The following is a 26,194-nucleotide window of genomic DNA, read 5'->3' on the forward strand; positions in this document are numbered from 1 at the left end:
TAGCTTTGTTGTTTTGCTAATACTTCAAAATAAACCTGTGAATGTCTGTGGATGAGCATGCCATTCAAAATCAAAGCGCACTTTTTAATTTTATAATGCCGTTTTATTGCTCTTCTTCCTAGTAGGTGCATTTTAAAAATGTTTTCCCGATGAATCATGGACTCCTGCTCAAAATTATAAATTAATATAAGAACAGCTACAAAAAAAATAAAAAAATCCTACAGCCCGTGAAGCTATTGTCGTTCCATCCTGGCGGATGACAGCTGTGACAGCTAAGTGGAATCCCGGAAAATAAACCGTGGAACTTTGACCGAGAGAACAGTTTACTCGCGCGTGACTTGTAGAAACAAATTTGGTCCATTTAGAAACTTTGCCGTCTGAAAGTGAATTGCACCAAGAATAAAAAGCAACATTGTAATAATTTTAATCCCTGTTTTGGAACAAAGCAATCGATCTACAGGTGTGAAAGCACCCTCAGTTGAAGTTTTTAAACTTAAGATAGAATTGGTAGCTCATCCTGATTGACAGCATTACTGTTTGTCACTCTAAACTAGCTGAATTCATGAAGTCTGAACATTTCTTGACAGGTGACTATGTGAGTGAGTAGACCAATGAAATTTGCTGCGAGCGTGATTTGCAAAAACAACACAAGAGTCATACCACTGCACATCAAACCATCATCTCAAAGTACAAATATTTCAGTCTCCTAAAGTATGTGGCATGTCAAGTATTGCTGACTATTACCATTTCTGAGAATGTACTGTAAGCTAACACTAAATAACACATTCAGTGCACTAGAACAATTATGTAATCATTGCATATGTCAGTTCATGAATATCAGTTTAACTACAGTAGGTTTTATTCTTTGTCTTCTGAAGATGTGAATGTAATTAAACTCATTAACAGACTAATGCATCTAACAGACTAAAAACAGAAACTGTAACAGATATGCAACCTCACGAGCCTAAAGATAAAACATGAACAAGCGCACACAGGAACACACTAACATGTAAGAACGAACATAAAAATGCATATGGAATAACACAGCCTGACTGGTGGCATTTAATTGAGCACTGCTTATGAAAGCCTGCGTGTAATTGCCATGCGTAGGTGTGTGGTTGGAAGTGTTATGGAAAATTGAAGCTTTGATTACCATAAGATTTTATTATTAAAGGTTGAAAACTTAAATGGTTCTCTACAATTATAATTTATGGCACTTTCACTTCATTTTTTAAAAAACGGTTTCACCAAATGCCTAAATTACAGAGTCTGAAAAATGTCTGAAATAAAGCTGCAAGCATTTAATAGAAACATATCTGACTGATTTCTCAGAGATCAGTGCTTGAAATGTTGACTCACCCACTACCATGATGTTGAGCTCAAAGCCCTGTTTCATGGCCTTCCTCCTCATCTGCTCCAGGATGGCATCAATGCCCACATAGCTGAAGTCGATGCTGGGCTTCTCCAGGCACATGGCTGGGGGCATCTCTGGCATAACAGACTCTGCCATGATGCTACTGCTGCTGTAGCTGGAAATGACCTCTGACCCTGCAAACATGAAGAGAAGACGCAAATGAGGGGCCATATATCATGGGGCATTTTGTTTTAACGCTCATATGCACTCAACAGCATTACACTGCAGGGTATTTTATAAGCTGTTACAGACACTCTTGGAGAGAATGTGCTTCTACACAACTGGAAAACAGACATAATAAACAGGGGACTCTTCTTCAGCCTGGAGCCAGCTAGCACATTTTTACTTCTCGATTTAAATAAATATCCATTTATTTGAGGTGCATTATTGGGCCAAAAATGTTCTCATCTCTCTTCGAATGCATCCATCATGTGAAAGAGCCCCTCTCCAAATCATCTACTGACATTATTTAGAGTACAACAATCTCATGAGTCATGACCCCTCGAAGATCAGGTTGGGATCACATTACATTACGCCGAAAGCCAAGCCGCATTGTGTCAGGAATATGATCGGATCTCTGAAAACACATGGAACAGAATTTTGACCACATTTAAATGAGGGTGTAAATGCATATGCATCGTCGTTCAGCTACGAAAGTAATATGTAACAAGGTTGCACTGATAAATCAATCACGTCACCATGACGGACTGAGAAATGTGAGAAATGACTTGGAATCTCATTTCTTAACTTTTCTGAGGGGTTGAAATGAAAGGAAATGCAAGACATGGCAGAAAGTATTTAGAATGCATTCTTTCAACGTTTTTAAAGTTCCGTAAATTACAGAAATGCTTCAGTTAAATGCAACCCGAATTCAAGTGCAACAAGAACGATCAGTTTTCCACCCAATCATGCTGCAGACACACTGGAAAAAAATATCCACATACTATCTGAATAAGAAATGTTGCTAAACTAGGCCTCAATATATACATTTTAAGCCAAAAACATTTTACTTTTTTTATTTACAATTCAAAAGGCATTTTTTCTTCCATACAACAAGATTGTGTTACATGTGACTTCACAAGAACTAGATAAGAAATACCTGACATTTAAAACATGATACAAAGACAGGAACCACTTCCTTTGTGTGAGAAACACCCATAATCAGTGTTAAGACACTCATGTAGAGATGATAACAAAAAAAATTATGGCTAAACAACACAAGATGTTTGTACAACTTTCTTTTTTAGGCAGAAGATGCAAACATAAGTCAGTGGAGCACCATCTCAAAGCCTGCGGCCCCATAGATCAGCGGGTCTTTCCAGCAGACAAAGCAGTTAAAAATTCTTCAAGTCAGTAACCTGACCCACTGGCAGCTCTCAGGGCTCGGTACAGTTATTCAGAAAGCCTATCGGCTTCTCTTCACCCTGACAGGGCGTCAAGCCAACAAACCCACAGCCACTGGATTCCTAGCTTCACAAAAGACCCGCTCTTCCCTAGAGACTCTCCAATGTTATATTACATTACAGGTACGGCAGGGCAACCAACAGCACAGAAACTTGTTCTGAATAGTAATTGATACATTTAGAATGCATGTTCACAGTTGACAGGGTGACAAGACTGAGCCAGTGTGTAGAAAGAGAGGTTTATGTCTCACCTTGACTGTGACGAGGTGATGAGAGAGAGGAGGACATCTGTATCTTCTGACACAGAGAACAGATATGCAACTATTCAAGTTATTTGGAAAAGTATGTGCAATAATATCACTGTCATTTGATGATCACATTGATGCACAGATATTAAAATTGTGTTCAATTACCAATAAATGTCAGATATAAGAATTGTATACTGTTTTTTCTCTACAAATAATGTCTAAAATAAAACAAATAAACAAATACAAATAAAACAAAGACTAAAATATTGATATAAATATATTTTGAAATAAAATACTAAAAACTAAAATGAATAACCAATAAATGGCGGATATTAAAATCATACACTATTTTGTCTACATTTATAATGTCCAAACACCCAATTAAACGTCTAAATAAAACAAATAAATATTAGTTTAAAAACACTGAAAACTAAAATACTAATGCAGAGATATTAAAATTTGGTCCAATAACCTATAAATGTCAGATATTAAAATGACACACTATTGTTTAAATAAATAAATAGGCTACTGTCTAAATATGTAGCCAAAACAAATAAACAAAATTATACAATAAAGCATGATACACAGGGCATACATTCTGTCCAATATCAGCTTCCAAAATTGTGTACTATTTTGTCTATATAAATACATGTCTAAATGCATATAAATAATTATTAAAATAAAACACTAAAAATAAAATCAATGGCTTTAAGTTCTATAATTGAATTGGAGCATTCAAAACATTAAAAGATAACATTAAATAACCAACATGAAGAGATACTTGGGGGAAAAAAACTGTAATATTGGGAGATAACTGATATGGTACCACTCACTAAATTGTTCTATTCAGTGTCTTTAGTCAAATATCTCCATGTACAAATATGCTGAGAGGATTGCACTCTGAGCTTCCTTTTGTTAGCATAGCCTGGAAACAATAACCCGTAAAGCCAGGAGGAACAACTAAAACACCCTTCCAGCATGGAAAAAGGCTCCTAACAACACTCTTACTCTTACCTGAATGAGGAGTGACTCCTCCTATGTTCAGACAGCTGATCTAGATCTTTCTGCTCTGATTAAGTATTCTGAGAACAGATGGCAGGCATGTGGTAACAACACTTTTCCTATGAAGAAGGCTGTATGAATAGAGAGTCATATTGCCCTTACACTGTTTATACTGCAGTTACACTGCAGCCGGTGAGGAGACACACCTAGCTTCCACCTCTAATGACCAACAGACCACTTCCTCAGTTCGTTTAAAACCATTCGCATCCCCTCCTACTCTACATTCAGCCAGGTCAAGGCAGGAATCACCTTCATTCCACTTCTTGGCATCCGTCCCAACATCTTCCTCCTGGGTAAATACAAAGTGATGAAAGCAGAGAGTGAAAGAGCACTTTGGTGGTGGACTTTACAATGAAAAGGTCATCTCTAGCCTCTTTTTTTTACCATTGTCAACAGAGGTAAAGCAGCATCAAAATGGCCCATGCTGACTTTGGCCAAAGCCACTGTATTGTCAGTAAGCATAAATGTCCAATACAAAAAACCTCCCTCAATGGGAACAGAAGACAAACAGTTCCAGTACCAGAACAGTATTTAGCCTATTCCTGACTCAATCTAAGAGCCTAATCTAAAGACTTCTCACACATTTACACCACAGAAAAGTTCTGGGCCAGAGAAATCGGCTCCACTTCGGCTCCTAAAACTTCAAACCAGAAACATAAAAAAATAGATACACACATCCTGTCCTTAAATCTGTCATTTTAAATATATGGTATATACTGTATGTAAATTATGTGTACATAAATATATATATATATTTCACATGTTAGTACTGAATAAATTTAATTTCACAATACTGTTTAAAGGTTTGGGCTCTTATTTCCACCAAGGCTGCATTTATTTGACCAAAAATATAGTATTCCTATATTAGGAATATACCTATTCTCACTATTAACTAGTTGCTTATTAGCAAGCATATTACTAGCATACTGGCTGTTTATTAGTCATTATAAAGCATACATTAATGCCATATTCTGCATGATCATATTTAATATCTTTTAAACCTACCAAATACCTAAATTTAACAACTACATTACTAACTAATAAGCAGCAAACTAAGAGTTTATTTAGTGAAACCTCTTAGTTAATAGTGAATAAGTGTTTCCTATTCTAAAGTGTTCCCACACAGACAGTAATATTGTGCAATTAAAAAGTAAAATAATAAAAGGAATAAATGTTTTAAAATATAATTAAACAAATGTTATATTTTTATATATTTAAAATATAATAAAAATTCTGTGATGGAAAATACAAATTTTCAGCATCATTACTCCAGTCTTCAGTGTCACATGATTTTTCAGAAATTCTAATTACTGATTTGGCGCTCAAGAAACATCAATTTCAAAAACAGCACTGCTCACTATTTTTGTGAAAATGGAAATACATTTTATTTCAGGATTCTTTGATAAATGGAAAGCTTAAAAGAACAGCATTTAATTAAAATATAAATCTTTTTTTTATATCATAAATGTCTTTACCGTCTCTTTTGATCAATTTAATGCATCCCAAGTTATGTGTTGGGCTACATGTTTAAATATGTTGATGAGATATTTTTATTTGGTTCAGAGTGCAGCTAGTATCTACAAATGGGATATTCTAGAATGCTGTTCTCGCTGCCCTAAGGGTGATTTGGAGGAGATCCTCTTTAGCTCACAGTAATGTCCGGCATCTTAATATCCTCAATCAAGGAGAGTGCTTTACAATAGCTGGAGGTCTCTAGAAAGCCCACCTGTATTGACGAAGGAATCTACAAACAGCACAAAGCCTGATCAAACACAAACATTGGGCTGTTTTTGCCTCACTGAACACACTGAAGTCAAGCAATTTAAAACCTTTTTTTCACTTACTTTTTTCCCTACAGAGAAGAACTTATCATCAAGGATTTCTTGGCAATGTACTAGAAGTTCTTCAGAACTGTGTTTTGTAGAAATATTTGCCTGTGACACATTTTTGTGCCCATCTGTTCTTGGATCAGCTTCAGCATCTAATGGAATAAACCCATCAGTCATCACTATGAAACATAATGAAAGCGTATAAACTCCCTGACAACAGACAGAGTCACAACAGAGGAAAAAAGCTGACCAACGAATCTATGATTTCCCTTCATCCAGGACCACGTGCAATGTCTTTCCTGAGTGATACTGTGCAACTCAGAAAAGTAAACTGTCATACAGAATGGAAATCCATGCCTGTAAAACGAACTGTGAAGCAGGTGCTTGCGCACAATCAGAGTGACCCCATAAATCTCCAGTACCATTAGCCTGAGCGTTACAAACTTGCCAAATTAGCAAAACAGCTGGAAGACATTAAAATCCCATTATAAGAGAGCAAAAACCCACTAAATGAAGGCTAAAATCGAATATTAGAGCCTGCTTGTGTAGATTATGTCCCAACAGAAATTTATTAGACAAACTAACCTTCAGTGCCTGGTTGCAACAAACCCCTAAAGTCCTAATTCTCCCCTCAACTCTTAATTATAATATTATGGGTATTATCACTACGGGTTTTCTTAACTTATAGGCTCTGTGCAAACAGCTGCAGTAATTTAAAGGAACATTTTACTTGTTATAATTTTTTTTTGACGAAGGTTTACACACCTTCATGTAAATCAGAACAGATTTGACTTGATTATGACAAAGCAATTCTAATAAGGATCATGTGAATTTCCAAGCATCATAAAAGACACAAAAGCACCATAAAGTAAAAAAGTGCATAAGACTTGTGTATTACATAAAAGCCATCTATAGAGATATAAAGCTCAGTCTAAGGAACTGGCTGATATTTATTTATATAAAAATCTGTTAAAGATTGCAACACTTTATTTTAAGGACATATTCTCACTATTAACTAGCATATTACTAGCATATTGGCTGTTTATTAGTCATTATAAAGCACATATTAGTGCCTTATTCTGCATGACCATATTTTAGATCCCTTAAACCTACCCAATACCTAAACTTAACAACTACCTTACTATTAATAAGCAGCAAATTAGGAGTTTATTCAGGGAAAACTCTTAGTTAATAGTGAATAGGCTATGTGTTCCCTATTCTAAAGTGTTACCAGAAAGACCGTAATATTGAGAAATTAAAAAGTAAAACAATAAAGGGATAAATAATTAAAAATATTATTAAATAAATGTTCTATTTTAATATATTTTAAACTATAACTAAATAATGTGATGGCAAATACAAATTATTTACTTCAGTCTTCAGTAGGGATGGGCGATATCTTATCGTTTGCGATATACCGGTAAAAATTCTCCCCACGATAAGAATTCGTCTTCCCGTGATAATAATGATAAAGTCTAGTTGTTGCCATATTTCTGTGCGCGACTGTGTGGAGTTACGTGAAGGAAGGCGGACGTGAAATTGAGCAGCTCCTTCTACAATCTGGAACAGGTTTGGATAGGGCTGTACAGTGCGACAAAAATCGGTCTGAGCCTTGAGTAAATGTACTACAGTAGCACGTGTGCAACACAGTTTTACATGTGTATGAGTCGTTTACAAACCTGTTGTCCAACAAAGATATTATTTATTGACAATCTTTTTCTCCATATTAACTTCATAACATAGTCGAGTGTTTGAAATAACTTATTTTTGTGATCAGACGTGGTTTCGTATCACAGAATAAGGCAGAATTATATAAATATAAAAATACCCAAGAATGCTTGAACACAGATACCATATATTTTGTGCAATCGCATGTTTATTGTCTTCAGGTTTCCTCAGTTAAAATTTCTCTATCTGCGTTTTATTCGGCTACAGCGATCATTTCGGGTAAGTCGGTACTAAAAAAATTCAAACGTTACGGTACCATGTTTTCTTAAGTACCGGTGGTACCGAGTAGTGCTGGGCGGTATACCGGTTCATACCGAATACCGGTGTTTATTTTTGTTATGATATTAATTTTTAAAATACCGCAATACCGTCGCTTAAACAACATTCGGAACGCGACACTGTTTGAAAGAAGTCCCTTTTCACTGTGTTGAGGGAACAGCTGTATGTGTTACTAAGCGTGAAAGTTCCGAAACTGAAGCTGTAGAACTAATAGAACGTGATGACACAGAAGAACTCATCCACAATATCCACATTGACCGCCACAAATATCCACCACCCCCTGCCATCAGCTCCCGCGTCTCTCTCACACACACACACACACACACACACGAGTGCGACTTTAGCACTAGATAACTAAATAACAACTTTCAGACCCTTTTAGGAGCTTTTTTTCTGCTATTCCGCTATAGAATATTTATACTGACAAACCTAGTGACTTTTTTGGATGAACCTTGCTATGGTTCAGTTGGAAGATTTCGCCAGTGCTGTCCCGCGAACGCGAGGTCTGACTTTCCCGGAGAAGTGTCACCTCTCTCTGCGTCTGTTCTGTGCAGTGAGCGGCAGAGAAGCAGCGCATTCAGTTGGCCGCACCGCAGTCGACACGTCAATAAATGAGTACAAAACAGCGTGTCCTAGCACCTGTCGCTTACTGATTGTTTGGAATTATAAATATGAGCGTAGTTCGTCTGTTAATATCACATGCACTTTTTGGTTTATTGTTTTTTTTTAGCTTGTTACTCAGTAGGGATGGGCGATATGGGCTTAAAAATATATCACGATAATTTCTGATATTTATTGCGATAACGATATCAATGACGATAATTTATGGAATCCTGTTTCTTTAGAGAAAAGTATTATCTTTCCTATTTTTACCCAAAATAGGGTGTTGTGAGCATTACTTTAATCGTTTAATTCATACTGGAAGCCAGAGGGTGCCCTTGCGCAGAAACTCCACATATGCATAGCAGAAGTAATGCTCCAAGAAGAAGTATCCAGTGATCCCTGTAGCTGAATAAAACGCAGATAAAAAATTTTAACTGAGGAAACCTGAAGACAATAAACATGTGATTGCACAAAATATATGGTATGTGTTCTTCAAGCAATCTTGAGTATTTTTTACAAGGATAAAGTATATTTATAATGCAATGCTAATCGACATAGCCTTTATCACTGTATAGAATGCTATAAAATAGTATGATTTCTGCCTTATTCTATGATACGAAACCACGTCTGATAAAAAAAAATAAGTTATTTCAAACACTCGACTATGTTATGAAGTTAATATGGAGGAAAAGCATGTCAATAAAATAAAATATCAGGGCTCTACAGATACTTTTCTTTTTAGGAGCGCTTGTGCTCCTAATTTAAAAAATTTAGGAGCACCTTCTAATCAGTAATCAAAAATTCTGATAAAAAAATTTACCTTCCCATTATGAGGTGATAGTTGACTCCTTAAAGTGGTTTATAGGGAACTTTATTAAAAGTATGTCAAAATCAAAAAAATATATTTATAAGCTTTTTAACATTTCTAATTAAAACAACAGAATAAAAACAAGTAGAATAAGAAGTAGAATAAGAATAAGTTACCAATCAAATGAAATCAGTATTTTCAGAGATGGCACAAAAGAACACACAAGTGGCTTGTATGTGTATTTTCAGATGTTTAATGAGGCTCAGAGGTCGCATGAGTGCAATTAAATTCATAAATTCATGTTGAGGTTAATGTTTTAAATATAACATTTTGAATATAGAAATTATTTAAATAACAGAAAAGATGCTTTAAAAATTAAACTAAAACTGCCAGCAGGTGGTGTCAAGTCACTGATTTTATCATTGAATCATTCATTCAATTGATTCGTTCGAACAGCTGAATCATTCAGGAACGAAGTACGTGACTAAACGACTCATACACATGTAAAAATGTGTCGCACACGTGCTACTGTAGTACATTTACTCAAGGCTCAGACCGATTTTTGTCGCACTGTACAGCCCTATCCAAACCTGTTCCAGATTCAGGAGCAGCTCAATTTCACGTCCGCCTTTCTTCACGTAACTCCACACAGTCGCGCACAGAAATATGGCAACAACTAGACTTTATCATTATTATCGCGGGAAGACGAATTCTTATCGTGTGGAGAATTTTTACCGGTATATCGCAAACGATAAGATATCGCCCATCCCTATTACTCAGACGCAGGCAGTGAGCCAAAAAAGTAATATAGCCAAAACAACCGCATAGCTGCTCTTTAGTGTAGATGCATGTTAATTTTATCAGATGATTCCGCGATTATAAATGAGAGTGACTCCTGGTTAACATGTATTAAAAGGGGTCGTGTTTAGTCACTATTTAGTGTGGTATTTTTTGACAATATTCACTCATCATGACAGTAAAACAGGATATTCTAAGTCAATATACTGCAGTATTTCCTCTCTCAATCAGTAGAAAATATGGTTAACACACGGTCATGAATGAAAAAAAAATACCGTCATGTACCGTGAAACCGGTATAATTTTGAAAAATACCGTGATATAAATTTTTGGTCATACCGCCCAGCACTAGTACAGAGTACGTGGTTCTTGATGCGCTATCTGAAAGCTATCCTCTTCCATTGTTGCCAAGTCCGCGATTTTCCCGCGGAATTGGGCTGCTTTAACACTGTTGCCGCGGGTTGTTTTTCATGTCCGCGGTTTGAAAAACGACCCTACTAACGTGATATTTAGCCCCTGGAATGTGAATTTCACCAGGGGAATCCTGCCAAAACATGCGCATTTTATCCTCGGAATGTGATTTTTAACGGGGGACCCCGTTGAAAAGCGATTGGGCGGGTTTTGTTGTGAAAACCTGGCAACCTCTTCATAAAAGCAGTGGCGACCTCAAGAGGAGGAAACGCATCAAACTAACAAAACACCCCGTGTTCAAGTTCAAGCAGGTAAGTTTCAATTACATTTTTAATATTTAGAGCTTCTGTAATGAATATTATTCCCTATTTTAATTTTAATTTCGGATTGAAATAAACATCTCCATTAGCGTATACGTAGTTAATCGTTAGCATAAGCGCGGCTAACGCTAATATAATGAGCATTAGAATTAATTTTGTTCAAAATGATTTCCGCAGTTTTCCCGTGGAATTGGGCTGCTTTAACACTGTTGCCGCGGGTTGTTTTTCATGTCCGCGGTTTGAAAAACGACCCTACTAACGTGATATTTAGCCCCTGGAATGTGAATTTCACCAGGGGAATCCCGCCAAAACATGCGCATTTTATCCTCGGAATGTGATTTTTAACGGGGGACCCCGTTGAAAAGCGATTGGGCGGGTTTTGTTGTGAAAACCTGGCAACCTCTTCATAAAAGCAGTGGCGACCTCAAGAGGAGGAAACGCATCAAACTAACAAAACACCCCGTGTTCAAGTTCAAGCAGGTAAGTTTCAATTACATTTTTAATATTTAGAGCTTCTGTAATGAATATTATTCCCTATTTTAATTTTAATTTCGGATTGAAATAAACATCTCCATTAGCGTATACGTAGTTAATCGTTAGCATAAGCGCGGCTAACGCTAATATAATGAGCATTAGAATTAATTTTGTTCAAAATGATTTAAACAGAAGTCTGAGATCCGCTAGTGAGCAACACCTCGTGGTACCATCACAGAGAGGCTCAAAATCACTTTCCAGAACATTCTCGTTCACCGTTCCTGGCTGGTGGAACGATCTTCCCACCCCTATCCGGAATGCTGAATCCCTGACAATTTTCAAGCGACAGCTGAAAACTCATCTCTTTAAACGCTACTTGACTTCATCTTAAAAAAAATAAAAAACTTTTTCTTTCTCTTTATTTATTCCTTCTCTTTCTAGCTTGTACTTATTTGAACAATGCCTAAAACTTGGTATTTCAAGCACTTCCTGTGTCTGTTTGCCTCTTTAAGAAGAATCACTTTATGTATTCCCCAATTGTAAGTCGCTTTGGATAAAAGATTCGGCAAAATGACTAAATGTAAATGTAATGATTTCTTTGTTAACCATTTAATGCTCCTATAACTTTTATTACTGTAAAAAACAGGAGGACATAATAGATTTTACTATTTTTACACACCAGAGGCTTTTAAATGAACGGTGAAACACAAATATGCATGTTAGAGAATGTACAAATGTATGGTTAACAGTGTTTATGTCATATCAGTCCATCAGAAAAAGTTGTTTTTTTTAGTTAGTTAGTTGTAATTCTTGGCTGAATATCTCTAGCAGGTTTTAATAATTATATACATAGATTATATACATAAATATGAACACAGTTTGGATTAAATAAAAGTACAGTCATTTTATCTCCTGTATAGACTTTACTGTACAATGACTTAATGTTTTCTAACGTGAGATGGATCTAGTAACATCTTACAGTGAGTGAACAATATATTTTTAAAACATTCATTAATGTTTGTGAATGTTATTTAATACAAACACTTGATCATTCATGTTTGTTCATTGTGCATTAAATAATTTTAACAGATTGAACTTTGAAATTAACCCTAAGAAGAATAATTGCCATATAACTATTGTTTATTGTTAGATCATGTTATCTAACAAATAAAATCTTATTGTAAAGTGTTTTTAATACTACAGTTTCCATCTATTTGATATACACTTAATATTTGTAATCTTATCTAAATTTATTATAAAAGCTGAGGTTTGTTATTTCCTGAAAAGTTATATTTTAGCTGGTGTCAATGATCTTATGTTGCATTTGGTCAGACTCAGCCCATTGCTTTACTTAAGTATATTATATTTTCCTCTTACAGCTGCAGACTGAGGAAGATCCTGAAACACAGCAGCAAACCCTAAAACAGACAACAGTTTACAGATGTTTTTCAGTGGCAGCAGAACTATGACTAAACTTTTGGGTGAAACTTGTTTACTTTTTTCATACTTATATTACTTGTGGGAAAACTTGAAACAATTTTAAAGAAGTATAAAGAATGGCATTGGTTTTGTACATTTAATTTTTGTTTAACGTTATTAATAAAAATTTTGTTCAATTAGCATGTTTTTGTGTTTTGCTTTGGTACCGAAATTGGTACCGAGAATCGTGGATTTTCACTGGTATTGGTACCGAATATTGAAATTTTGGTACCATGACAACACTAATACACACTACCGGTCAAAAGTTTGGGATCAGAACGTTTTTTATGTTTTTTTTACAGGAGTTTCTTATGCTCATCAAGGCTGCATTTATTTGATTAAAAAAAACAGGAAAAAAAATTTATATTGTGAAATATATTTCTTTTGTATTTTAAAGAAGAAAACCAACCTGACAGTGAACAAATTATGATGTTTCTCATTTTCAGATTAACACATTAAAAACGTAAAAAGGCACTTTAATAACTCAAGATCAAAGGCCGTAGTGAAAATGCATGCAATCCTCTCTCATTCCTGTGAGTCATCACTAAGTGAACTGCTATGACAGACACGGTGTCGACTGACAGGTTTGGGGGCCTCCACCGCTAACAGACTCCATGCCTGAGGAGATAACAGTTAGACGGGCCAACTGAACACAAACTCCCGCAGAGAAAAACAACGTGGGTGAGAGGAGAGGTGAGCACACAGCCCTGTGGCTGATAGCCATTTCCTGGATTGGAGAATGTTGGAACCCCGAGACTTGTTTTTAACCAACATGGGATCCATACAAATAACAAATCTGTTTCCAAGCTATCATCAGAACAGCATTTTACATTTTTGACGTAATGAGAACCAAATCACAGTTCTTGCCATCACAAACAACACAAGCAGCTATTATCATCAACAGTGAAAATCCAACTACGGTTTACATTGTTATTTTTTAAATTAGCTTTTTGCATAACACAGTGATTTGTTAAAAACAATCCAACAACACCCCAAGATCTCAACGGACAAAAACAAAACTTTCCATCAGAAACTCGAGAGTTGGATGGTATTAGTCGCTCTCTGTTTTCAATTACAGGCAAAAAACATCTTTCTTCTAACGCTGTCAAATCTCCAAGCATTCAATAGCTTTGTAAATGGATTCCAGCAAAAAGAGTTCGAAGAGAGGAAGTCAGACTGAACGACTGATTTATTCCTCCCAGCCTGAGGTAGAGGTTGCAAATCACGGACTGTGTCCGTGGTGGGACACTGGTAAAGCAGTCTTAGAGGATTTGAAAGAGCATACAGAGGAAGAAATGGTCTCATCCCAGACTAAGCGGAGTCCACAGTGCTCAGATCAAGCTGTGAAACCATATTTCATGAATTAGCAGCAACTTCCTGTTTGGGCCATCTGAGAAAGGCATCTTTACAAGCACAAGTGATCTTCTAACTATCAAGACTAACCGATTATTTAGCTGAAGAGGATTAACACAGTCTTGTTAGTAGGGAAAATTCTGTTTAATACTGATAAGCTGATCATTATTTTCATGTTAACAGCTGATCTAAAATTATACACTATTTATACTAGTCAACATAAATTAAAAATATACTTTTATTCTCGAGAACGCATTAAATTGTTCAAAAGTGACAGTAAAAGACATTTATAATGTTACATAAGATCGTTTCATTTTTTTTTTTTAATGAGGTATTTTCAATTGTAATATTTCACAATATGACTGATTTTACTAAATAAACGCAGCCTTGGTGAGCATAAGAAACTTATTTCCAAAAAAAAAGAGAAAAGAATAATGTACTGACCCCAAACTTTTGAACAGTAGTGTATATCCAATACTGAGCCATACAGATTAATTAAAAATATCTAACATATATTGATAACCAATATAGTACAAATACGTGGTGCATCTCTAATCTTTGTAGCCTTAATTAAAGCACCAGTATGATTTGTCAGAATCAAGCAACCCCTTGAACGTGTAAAATATATAACTTAACTTCAGCTGATAAGACATTTCCTGTGAGCTCTGGAAAAATGGTCACAAACTCATTCAATATGTCTGTTCTTCTCCTTATACATTCCCCAACATGATTCCAAGAAAAAAAATATGGCAAGATGATTCATATATCTTGTCTTCTACACTATATTTTTGTCAAATGGTACCATTACCATTTCAAAGATTGCGGGGGGGAAAACGCCATTACTCAGGGGAGCCATCACTTTGCCAAAACCTTTACTTCTCAGTTCTCAGAAGTAAACGATTCCAGAAAAAAAAAAAAGTACTGCCTGGAATATGCCCGAGGATATGCAATATACAATGAGATGCATACAATTATATGAAAGATTATGATTAAGCTCCGGAAAACTACAAAAGACTCACAGAGGCAAGATTCAGCCGGTTAGAGAGTTACAGAATAATTCAAGCAAGGTCAGAGTGGGAAAATCAACAACGAGAGAGAGAGAGAGAGAGAGAGAGAGAGAGAGAGAGAGAGAGAGAGAGAGAGAGAGACAAAAGGAGAGAGGGAATAAGCAAACTGTGGCCTCCCACAGAGAGCAGTTCAATGCAGAAGGGAAATTGCTGTTAACTCTACACAAACACAGTGTTAGCCCACAGAGTGTTGGGCCGGAGAGGATGACCTCTGATGCTCGGGGTTGTAAAAGCAGATGGAGTCATGCACACAATGGAAAAACGTCTGGAAGTGAGGGATATTGTACTCGCAAACTGGCAAAGGACAGCAGAAGTGCGAGTGAGCGATAAGGACAGTGTGAAAAACAATATGGAACAGGAAACATTCCGAAACGGTATGCTCATCCACGTTTACATTTGAAGAAACTGGAATGAAAATAAATGTGACTTGGCTAACAAGCTCACCAACTCCTAATGTTGCATTTAATATTTTGGCAGTCAGGAACATTAATATGCATAGTATTAATGTTCCTGACTGCCAAAATATGAAATGCGCAAAGAGGAAATGACAAGCTTTTAGTCGAAATGAAGTCATCCGCAATCTGTTCCTCTGGCTAACTAGATATGAGCGACCTGTACAGCATAGCTGGAGTGATAGGACCTCTGGAAATCTGTCATGATCTAACGGTAGTCTTGAGGGGTTAAAGTGTATCTGTGGAATGACCGGAATGAACTTTGAAAGATGGATCATGGATCTGACCTCAAGGTGAGAGCACCGGATTTGACGACAACCAGAAGAAACACAACATCTGGGAATCGAGGCAAAGCTAATACAGCACAGTGACATCACTTCTACAATGTGGAAGATCAGTGAAGATCACATGAGAGATCAGATGAGAGATAAAACATGAGCGATTCCTCAGCAGGCTTCAGTTCTCAGGCAAACATGAATTCCTGTTGCAAAAGGGCCTTTTACATTCACTATCAGTTCTTCAGAAACAGGTTCAAATAGAAATTCCTGCACGTCATCTGTATTGAGATAAATGAACACATCCACTTAGCTCAGTCATATGATTGTCCAAATATGCCCAGAAACCATCTTGAGTTGTTGATCCTTGAAATAGGTCTCATGACCAAAGTGATCAAGTACAGTAAAACCACCAGACAATACATCAACGTGAACAGACCAGAAACGCAAGCTACTGTTTATGAAAAAAATGAATGTTTACTTATGCTTAAATAGCCTAAGGCGACATTTAATGTTTATGTTGAAAGTTACTTGAATAATTTACAATTATAATGATGGTAAACAGGATTCAGTTGTTCACAGGAACAAGAATGACCCCTGAAAGAATTATAAAGAATAAAGAATAACAACTGAAAGAATAATTACAGTTGGAGGCATGAATTTCATTTCTTACCATCCGTTAAATCTAGACATTCCCCAATACTTTGCAGTGCAAATCAGTACTGGTTATACAGGTGTGATGACAGACACTAGCAGTGCCTATGAAAGCATGTTTGTGATAACCTCATGTGCCAGGCAGGTGTTTATGACACTTAACCGCCACGGCTCTCTTCACCACAGAAGGTACAGGGTGACCACGCTCCATTGCTGCCAAAGACCAAAGGGTTTAATGCTAGCAGACATATACAGGAAAGCAGAAACATACACACCACGAATATTCCCAACAAAGCCAATTATAGAAAACATCTCCATCCCGCAAGAATCCTTCTAAAAGTCCTGTGGAGTTTTCAGTGGAAGTGGGCTGAAACCCTCAGAGGTCTGCTTCTCTGGGTTTGGGAGAGTACGAGAGTGTCGACTGTATAAATAGAGAAAGGGCAGCGAGGAGTTTGAGATGACTCATCAAAATGAGGAGATTCTCCCAAACGAGGAACGAAATGTGCTGTAGAAGTGCTTTCACTTTGTTGGCAGTGAATGAACACCTCTGGCTCTCAATACATCTGACAGTCTCTGACATGCTCCGAGTGGCCACCTACAATGAGACATACAGAGTGCGCTAATGATTCTTGGCCTAAACTATTTATTTTTTGTGTTAGTGACTATTTCATATTAAGCAATGGCTGTATATCAAACCTGTTGACAACAGAATCAAATGCTGAGAATGCTGTTACTCTTCCCATATTTTAACACCTCAACAAATGGTGACAAGTCTGTGAAAGTGTCATTGGTAACAACTGTAATAGGCTGAAGTAAATGGATGAGAATAACAGTTTTTTTCCCACACAGAAACAAACAGATAATGACACAGAAATGACCAGGATGGAGAGGAAGAGAGTGTGTGGTTTTCTTCCTGGTCCCCTGCAGGATGTGGGCAGGCATATAAATGAGTATAAACAGTATAATATATTTTTCAGAAAATTAAGTGTGTTTTTAGGATTTTTAGAAGTTTTTTGCATTGTGATACTACATATTTGAGTCAATTAAGCAAATTGACCCAATTTTTCATTATTGTAATGTTTTAACAGGAATTTTAAAAAAGATATATATATTAGTGCTGTTAATCGATAAAAAAAAAAACTAATTAAATCACACATTTTTCTGAAATTAATCGCAGTCTGTGAAAGTGTCATTGGTAACAACTGTAATAGGCTGAAGTAAATGGATGAGAATAACAGTTTTTTTCCCACACAGAAACAAACAGATAATGACACAGAAATGACCAGGATGGAGAGGAAGAGAGTGTGTGGTTTTCTTCCTGGTCCCCTGCAGGATGTGGGCAGGCATATAAATGAGTATAAACAGTATAATATATTTTTCAGAAAATTAAGTGTGTTTTTAGGATTTTTAGAAGTTTTTTGCATTGTGATACTACATATTTATTTGAGTCAATTAAGCAAATTGACCCAATTTTTCATTATTGTAATGTTTTAACAGGAATTTTAAAAAAGATATATATATTAGTGCTGTTAATCGATTAAAAAAAAAAAACTAATTAAATCACACATTTTTCTGAAATTAATCGCGACCACCTAACATTAAAGTTTTTAAATATACTTTTATATTGCAAAAATTTGAGTCAATTAAGCAAATTGACCCAATTTTTCATTATTGTAATGTTTTAACAGGAATTTTAAAAAAGATATATATATTAGTGCTGTTAATCGATTAAAAAAAAAAAACTAATTAAATCACACATTTTTCTGAAATTAATCGCGACCACCTAACATTAAAGTTTTTAAATATACTTTTATATTGCAAAAATTTCACATTCAATCTTCAAATTAATGTACAAGCAACATAAAGACAGTATATATATTTTTTTAAATTTGTTTAATGGCATATCTTTTTTATGACTGAAGGCCAGTATCAATGATACCAGTACTGATTTCTCTATCAAATTGCCCCCCCTCCCCTTATATTTAACCATTGACTATAGCCATTCAACATTACAGTATAATTGAGAACTATAAATTTGAACATTTATTAGAATTAAAAAAAAAAACTTCTAATTTAAGTAATCTTAAAACAATCTTCACATAAACCCATTATAATAAATGTCATATTTTCCTGTGCCCTTCGGCAGAAATATACAGACATTTACATTTAAATGATCAAACACTAAATTAAATATAGATGAATCCTTAAAGCTGTAAAAGTTATTTTTTCCTCTTTTTTTGTCCTTTGAAACTGGAGCTAGACTCTAGCCCCACCCCTGCGTTAATTTCGTTAAATATTTTTAACGCGTTAAACTGAAAAAAATATCAAACACTAAATTAAATATAGATGAATCCTTAAAGCTGTAAAAGTAATTTTTTCCTCTTTTTTTTGTCCTTTGAAACTGGAGCTAGACTCTAGCCCCGCCCCTGCGTTAATTTCGTTAAATATTTTTAACGCGTTAAACTGAAAAAAATTAATCGCCTGCTAGGGCTGCACGATAAATCGCATGCGATATTTAATGCACATCTTGTCAGTAAAGCCGCTTCTGTAATCAGCGGTAAATCTCCATCACGTGCGTGTTTTCACATGAAGCAGCATTTACTACACAGAACTGTTGTTCACAGACAAGCTGCGCAAAACCACGTTCATATATAAACGTGGTTTTGCGCAACTCGTCTGTGAACAACGGCTCTGAGGAGGTGAAATTACACAGGGCTAGCATGTCTGGGTCTCATGCAGCCCTGTAACCTACACACGTTTAATTACAAGGCCAATACAGAAGGTGCAGACAGGGAGTAAAGGATGAAAAAGGAGAGCGGAACAGGCAAACGCCCCCTTTGCAAACTCACAGATGCTTAAAGAGACCTAATAAATCTTCCCTGCTCAGAACTTTCCAGTTTAAACATCCATGAAGCTCTAACATGGAAAACAGGCCGAGTCTCAGGCGTGAACATGGAAAAATCATACTTATACAGACATGTATTTTACAGACACACCAACATGTACGCACAAAAGTCCAGCTTGTTTTTAAGTGAACTTTTTTACAATGTTAGTCGATGCTTGTAAAGAAACAAGAGGCAGCAATACACAAACAGAATGGGAGATATCGAGTGAAAGAAAAGGGAAAAGAGAGGAAGAGAGAGTGAAAAATGTGTTGAGAACTTTCCAGTTTAAACATCCATGAAGCTCTAACATGGAAAACAGGCCGAGTGAGTCTCAGGCGTGAACATGGAAAAATCATACTTATACAGACATGTATTTTACAGACACACCAACATGTACGCACAAAAGTCCAGCTTGTTTTTAAGTGAACTTTTTTACAATGTTAGTCGATGCTTGTAAAGAAACAAGAGGCAGCAATACACAAACAGAATGGGAGATATCGAGTGAAAGAAAAGGGAAAAGAGAGGAAGAGAGAGTGAAAAATGTGTTGACCTACCCTCTGCTCGTCCCTGCTCAGCCTTAAACCTCCAGTGTGAGCCTCAGCTGGAGTCTCTGGGCTTCTCTCTGACTCCACCTACACAGTGTCATGTGACACTAGCTCACCACACCCCTCTGCAACTCCAGAGAACTCAGTGAAAAGAGATGGCCAGAGAAAAGTGAGAGAAAGAAAGCAGGAGGCCTATCTGCCTGACAAAGCACGCACACACAGACACACACTCACACACAGAGCTAAGCGGCTGCCTGTCTCCCCAGTCCTGAATTGAGAGAAAACAGAGCAAGAGTTTAAACTGTCCAGCACCAATGATTTATGAGTTCTGAATTACCTGAGCCGAGCTTTTGTTCTTCAATTCTTCCAAGAATTTGTGGGATCTCACTTATTCAGTGAGAAATTTTGAGAGATATTATATTATTTACACACACGTCTGGTTTACTATCCTTGTGGGGACTCTCCATAGGCTTAATGGATTTTATACTGTACAACCCATACATTCTATCACTCTCCACCAACTCTACACCTAAACCTACCCCTTTACAGAAAACTGTCTGCATTTTTACATTCTCAAAAAAACTAATTCTGTATGATTTACAAGATTTTTTATAAGATGATTTATAAGCTCAATTTAGTGTATAAGCATGTGTGTTTATATAACATACATATTCACATTATTTACTTAATATTGATATAAATCTGAAATGAAAAACACTTTAGGATTTTATGAAATTCACATCATAACTAATGAAATGAGTTATAACACAACTAAAGTATTTCCAGCAATTCATTATTAAACTGATTTAAAAATTGTGCACTATTTGAGGCCACTAATCAGATTTCTTGCATCTAATTTCCTGCACAAGATCCCAACACTAATAATATAATTTGTAAAAAAAAAAAAACAACCCACTGTATCTTTTTATTTTTGTTTAGTCTTGATCTAAAACCCTGCCAAAAACACATGCTTTTCGATCAGTGTCCCTAAATCAAAAGCAGATCACCCATGATACCTCACTGAGAGTTTAGAAGGAAAACCACACCTTAACTTTTACAGAATCCATCGACAGTACAGGGAGGCTTAGATTACACTCCTAATCAATGAGTCCATCGGTCCACTTTTCAAATGACCCATGCATGGAAAATTACTGTGCATTTCTATTTCATGTCTAGTCTCATGCTGCAAGTTGTATGTTTGAGGGAAAAGGAGTAAGACTAATAATAACCTTGTTTACTTAATAGAATCAGATGTGCCAGATTATTGTGGTCACTCCAAACGTGTATCATGAAACTGAACAGGCAGCATTCATGGAAATTCCTGTAGTAGGGCGCCATAAATTACAGGCCGTGGCTCTTGACAATAAGCCACTTCCCTTCTTTCACCCACCAGAGGGGGGGGCTCGAGTTTCAACATCAGTTTTTATTAACACGGAGCGCAAATAAACCCTTCTAAGTTTACAACAATTCCAAGAGGCAGCGTTCACGTTCTCTGAGGGCAAATGCAGGAGATCTTGTGAACATGCAGCCATCATGCAATGATCAAGCTCAACATGCACCCATCTCCAGAGTTTCTGTCAGCATCTACTGACTTTCTCCAACCATGCTTCCTATTCGGTTTCTGGAAAGCCCTGCATGCAGATGTCAGAAGGAGAGAAAGAAGCTGGAGGGGAGCAAGACATTTGTTCCCTTGCTAGGAGGTCTTACAGCAGATAAACAATGGAGCTGCGCCATCTTTGTTCCCCAGTGCAGAGAAAGAAGGGCCGATTCATTCTTCTCCTAGACTAACGCAAACCATTTGTCTTAAAGCTTTACTTTTACAGTGGTCACAAGAGCACAGTTTACATGGTTGTGAGAGTATGTAATACATGAGCTCATCTGAGATTGTGTTATGACTAGGGTTGGGCCCCCCACCCCCACACACATTCCCCCCCGCATCCCAATACCGTGTTCGAAAAGAAAATGACGTGTAGTGAATAAATACGAGATGGGAGGAAAATATATATTTCAATATTTTTCCTTGCAGTTATATAATTGGGTAATTATACTACATATGTATTGCGGCATTAGGGAGCTGCCATTATACCTGGCATTGAAACTGGCATCGTGTTTTGGAATGCATGATCGCTTTTAGTTTCACTTTCACTTTTGAGATTCGCGATCGCACGTACTCTGTTTATCAGAGTATGTGAGCAGAGCGGCGTGATTTTGCCTGGAGCTAGGAGCGGATTTTTTGAAAGTCGGAGCATTGAGGTTTTCACTCGCTCCGAGAACGCTCCGCTACTGCTCCGTCACGAGCACAAATTATGCCAACCCATCTTTGTTCCCCAGTGCAGAGAAAGAAGGGCCGATTCATTCTTCTCCTAGACTAACGCAAACCATTTGTCTTAAAGCTTTACTTTTACAGTGGTCACAAGAGCACAGTTTACATGGTTGTGAGAGTATGTAATACATGAGCTCATCTGAGATTGTGTTATGACTAGGGTTGGGCCCCCCACCCCCACACACATTCCCCCCCGCATCCCAATACCGTGTTCGAAAAGAAAATGACGTGTAGTGAATAAATACGAGATGGGAGGAAAATATATATTTCAATATTTTTCCTTGCAGTTATATAATTGGGTAATTATACTACATATGTATTGCGGCATTAGGGAGCTGCCATTATACCTGGCATTGAAACTGGCATCGTGTTTTGGAATGCATGATCGCTTTTAGTTTCACTTTCACTTTTGAGATTCGCGATCGCACGTACTCTGTTTATCAGAGTATGTGAGCAGAGCGGCGTGATTTTGCCTGGAGCTAGGAGCGGATTTTTTGAAAGTCGGAGCATTGAGGTTTTCACTCGCTCCGAGAACGCTCCGCTACTGCTCCGTCACGAGCACAAATTATGCCAACTCACGCATTAAACATAATTAGTTAGCTTGACAGATATGTGGATCACATATAAAGGTTAAAATGGCGATGGACGAGTGCGGGAGGTTAAAGCATGTTGTAAGTTGAACAGTTTGTTAATCTCCGCTCGAAACTAATGTGCTGCTACATTGCTGCACACGGACAGAACACACAAGCTCGCACATAACGTACAGATCGCGTGCATACATTCAGGAATGAAGAAAATTTGGTCAATGCTGTCCTGTGTAGGGCTGGGTATCATTAAAATTTTTTCGATATCGATGCCGATACCTTGACTTTGATACCGGTTCCTGAACGATACTTTTTTCGACACCAATTTTATGAAATCAATTTTAACAAGATTACATTATCTAAAAAAAAAAAAACATCGGTTTTAGTTTTCAGCTTGTTGATGTTTATACAAACTCAAAGACTCATCTCCTGCTCCCTCGCTACTCTCCATTGGAAATGAATGACCGGTCTGTATGCTGTAGACATACTTTGTCAGTATGACGAGGATCGTTTTCATTTTAAAACAAACGCATCAGTGTAAATGTAGCCTTGCGCCACATCTCTGAGTGTAACCAGTGTAAACTAGTAGGTGTGTTCGACTTGACACGGACCGACTGCAGACCGATCGGTGTATTACAGTACCACGAGAGCTATGAGAGCAGACTGCTCCGTACGTTTTGGAATCGCTCTCGCGGATGTCAAACACGGAGCGTGACCTCTTCTAGTCGAACACACCGGCTAGTGCTGCAGGCTTCTTGGCTCACTGACGCTGATGAGATTAACCCCTTAGATATCGAAATTTGGTACGAACGACGAGACGTTTTTCCGATACTCGATGGTATCGAGGCAATTCGGTCGGTGCTTAAAAAGTATCGAACTCTATACCCAGCCCTAGTCCTGTGATTTATCAGCTTAAGTCCTGTGAAGTTACAGCATATTCTTTATGTTTCTGAAGTAACTACCCTCAGCTTCGCCATAGTAGAGAGACGTTAAGTAAGCTAAGCGAGTTAAGCAGTCATTTAATATGGACTTGGGCTAATTGTAGTGTTCCAATAAACCATGTTAAAACTATTCTTCTAGTATTATGCATTTATTTTTCGTTTAATATAATTTCTGAACAGAACTTTGATTTTTCAAGCATAGTGAAATCATTTAGCCGCGGAGCGGTGTTTCTGATCAGTGGAGTGAGGTTGTGGAGCGGGAGTGGAGTGATTATTGAACATTTGGAGCGCGGAGGGGAAATTGTTGCCGCTCCACTCCGCTCACATACTCTGCTGTTTATACTATGGAGCTGCAGTACTTGCCATACATTTTACAAGATCATATGTTTGTCAGAGGTACTTTTGTCCTCTTTATTTATTTTTTTGTCCTTTGATTAATAGACATCACAGATCTGCAAATCATTTGCCATCGTCCTCACTCATCTCTCCTTACACGCTTTATGTGGTAAGTGAAATTTTATGTACTGTAATGTAACAGGCAACCGTTACACCGTGTCTACACCGGACGAGACAGTAGTCGTGTCGCGCTGCGCCGCATCAGCTAAAGTCTGTCTACACTGGACGCGACAAAGCAACCGTTAAAAATAATTTGAAATTTGTGTCAGCACGTCATAAATAGAACGCGGCAGCAGTTTACTGTCAAGGATTTGTCGTGTCGCGCCGCATCCAGAGTAGACAGCATCACTGATTATAATATATATCAGTTCTATAGACCAGTGGTTCTCAAACTTTTTCAGCAGAAGGCCCCCTTGTGAAGGGTGAATCCTTTTGTGGCCCCCCCCCCAAAACCAAAATCATGCGCAAAACATCCCCAAACTTACAATTTACTTAACAATTTTAGATTGTACCAAAAACAAATGAATTTGTACAACCCCAGTCCACATGAAACAAACAAGAGTTTGGAATCAGATCATTATTAGCTCATGATTTGGCACAGACTACTCACTCACATCAGGGTCCCACTGGTTAATTTAGATTTCTTCCTACTTAAACCACAAGAGTAAACAGAGTGAGCGCTATTATTTTATATAAAGTCAAACAGTCTGAGATAATCATAAACCACTCTGCATTTGATAACTGGGTCTGCTGGGAGCTGTGCTGAGAAAGCAGGTCACATGCATTACTGTAGGCAAGGTAAAGGGCTCCTACAGGATGAGGATAAATTCACTTTAGGATTTTTACCAAAAACTTTGCCAAGTTACTGAAATCTTTAAAAGATATTTAGTGCTTGTCTCTAAGTAGCAAGTAAAGTAGATATCAAAAGAACAGAACTGTATATTCTGCTTCCACGTTTTGTCTGCCAAACAGTCAGCATGTATTAGCCTTAGACAGAAAATCTGTGTACACATATCTACCAATTTCTTGTGTATAGTCTTTAACAAATTAACACTTTTTCCACAACAGTTTATTATTGTTTTCTCAGATTTCATATTCTATAAATCTTTAAATGCATCATTCATTCATATTCACCTGCAGCAAAACGACACAATGATCACTTTATCTTTAAAAACACTTAATTTAATAACATTGTTAAAAATTAATATAGTTTTTCATACTGTACATTATAAAGTTGTGATCAGTTATTTTAGTGTATAATTATATTTCTGTCATGACAACTCTCTGAGGGATTGGCATGGTAATGTACGTGAAAAATGTTAATGTGTTTGGTTTTGGCAAAATAGATCTGCTGCTACGACAGAGCAAGTACCGAGACTTGCTACTGCCAATACATCCAGAGACATGCTGCTGCACATATAACATATATGAAATAACCCCATAGCATACATGAATCACCCTGTAGCAGATCTATACAGGTAGAGCTGGGGGAAGTGGAGGGTTTCTGAAGTGTACTGCAACTGCTACTACAAGCATTAGCCAAATATTTGAATGTTGAGCATTGAGCTCATTGGTTACAGATATAGGAGAGAACCAATCAGCTATGACATGTGGTGATGTCGTCATTATGTCACATTGAGGTAGATCTATCGGACTGCGCCATCAGAGTTTCATGCCAGAACTTTGTCAGTCTAATTAGTGTTTTTTTTGGGTTTTTTTTTTTAAGTGCCCCTATTATGCCATTTTTAAGGTTGCTAATATTGTTTTATGAGTCTCCTAAAACAGGTTTACATGCATGCAAGGTCAAAAAACATGTTAGCTTTCTCAAAAAATAGATTTCATTTTAACTAATTTCTAAATGATT

At 37.0% G+C, this 26,194-nt stretch overlaps 1 protein-coding gene across 1 annotated transcript in view; it reads right to left on the reverse strand.

Annotated features, from left to right (window-relative positions):
- The window catches only part of LOC107601241 (neuronal-specific septin-3-like), a 62,520-nt gene that overhangs the window by 16,452 nt on the left and 19,874 nt on the right, over positions 1–26,194 (reverse strand). The window contains exon 3 of the mRNA XM_016293341.1: positions 1,360–1,548. Within this exon, the coding sequence (XP_016148827.1) occupies positions 1,360–1,548 (189 nt within the window). The remainder of the gene's footprint in view (positions 1–1,359; positions 1,549–26,194) is intronic.

The sequence above is a fragment of the Sinocyclocheilus grahami genome, unplaced genomic scaffold (assembly GCF_001515645.1).
Source record: "Sinocyclocheilus grahami isolate Dianchi unplaced genomic scaffold, SAMN03320097.WGS_v1.1 scaffold302.1, whole genome shotgun sequence".
In the NCBI taxonomy this organism is placed as follows: Eukaryota; Metazoa; Chordata; class Actinopteri; order Cypriniformes; family Cyprinidae; genus Sinocyclocheilus; species Sinocyclocheilus grahami.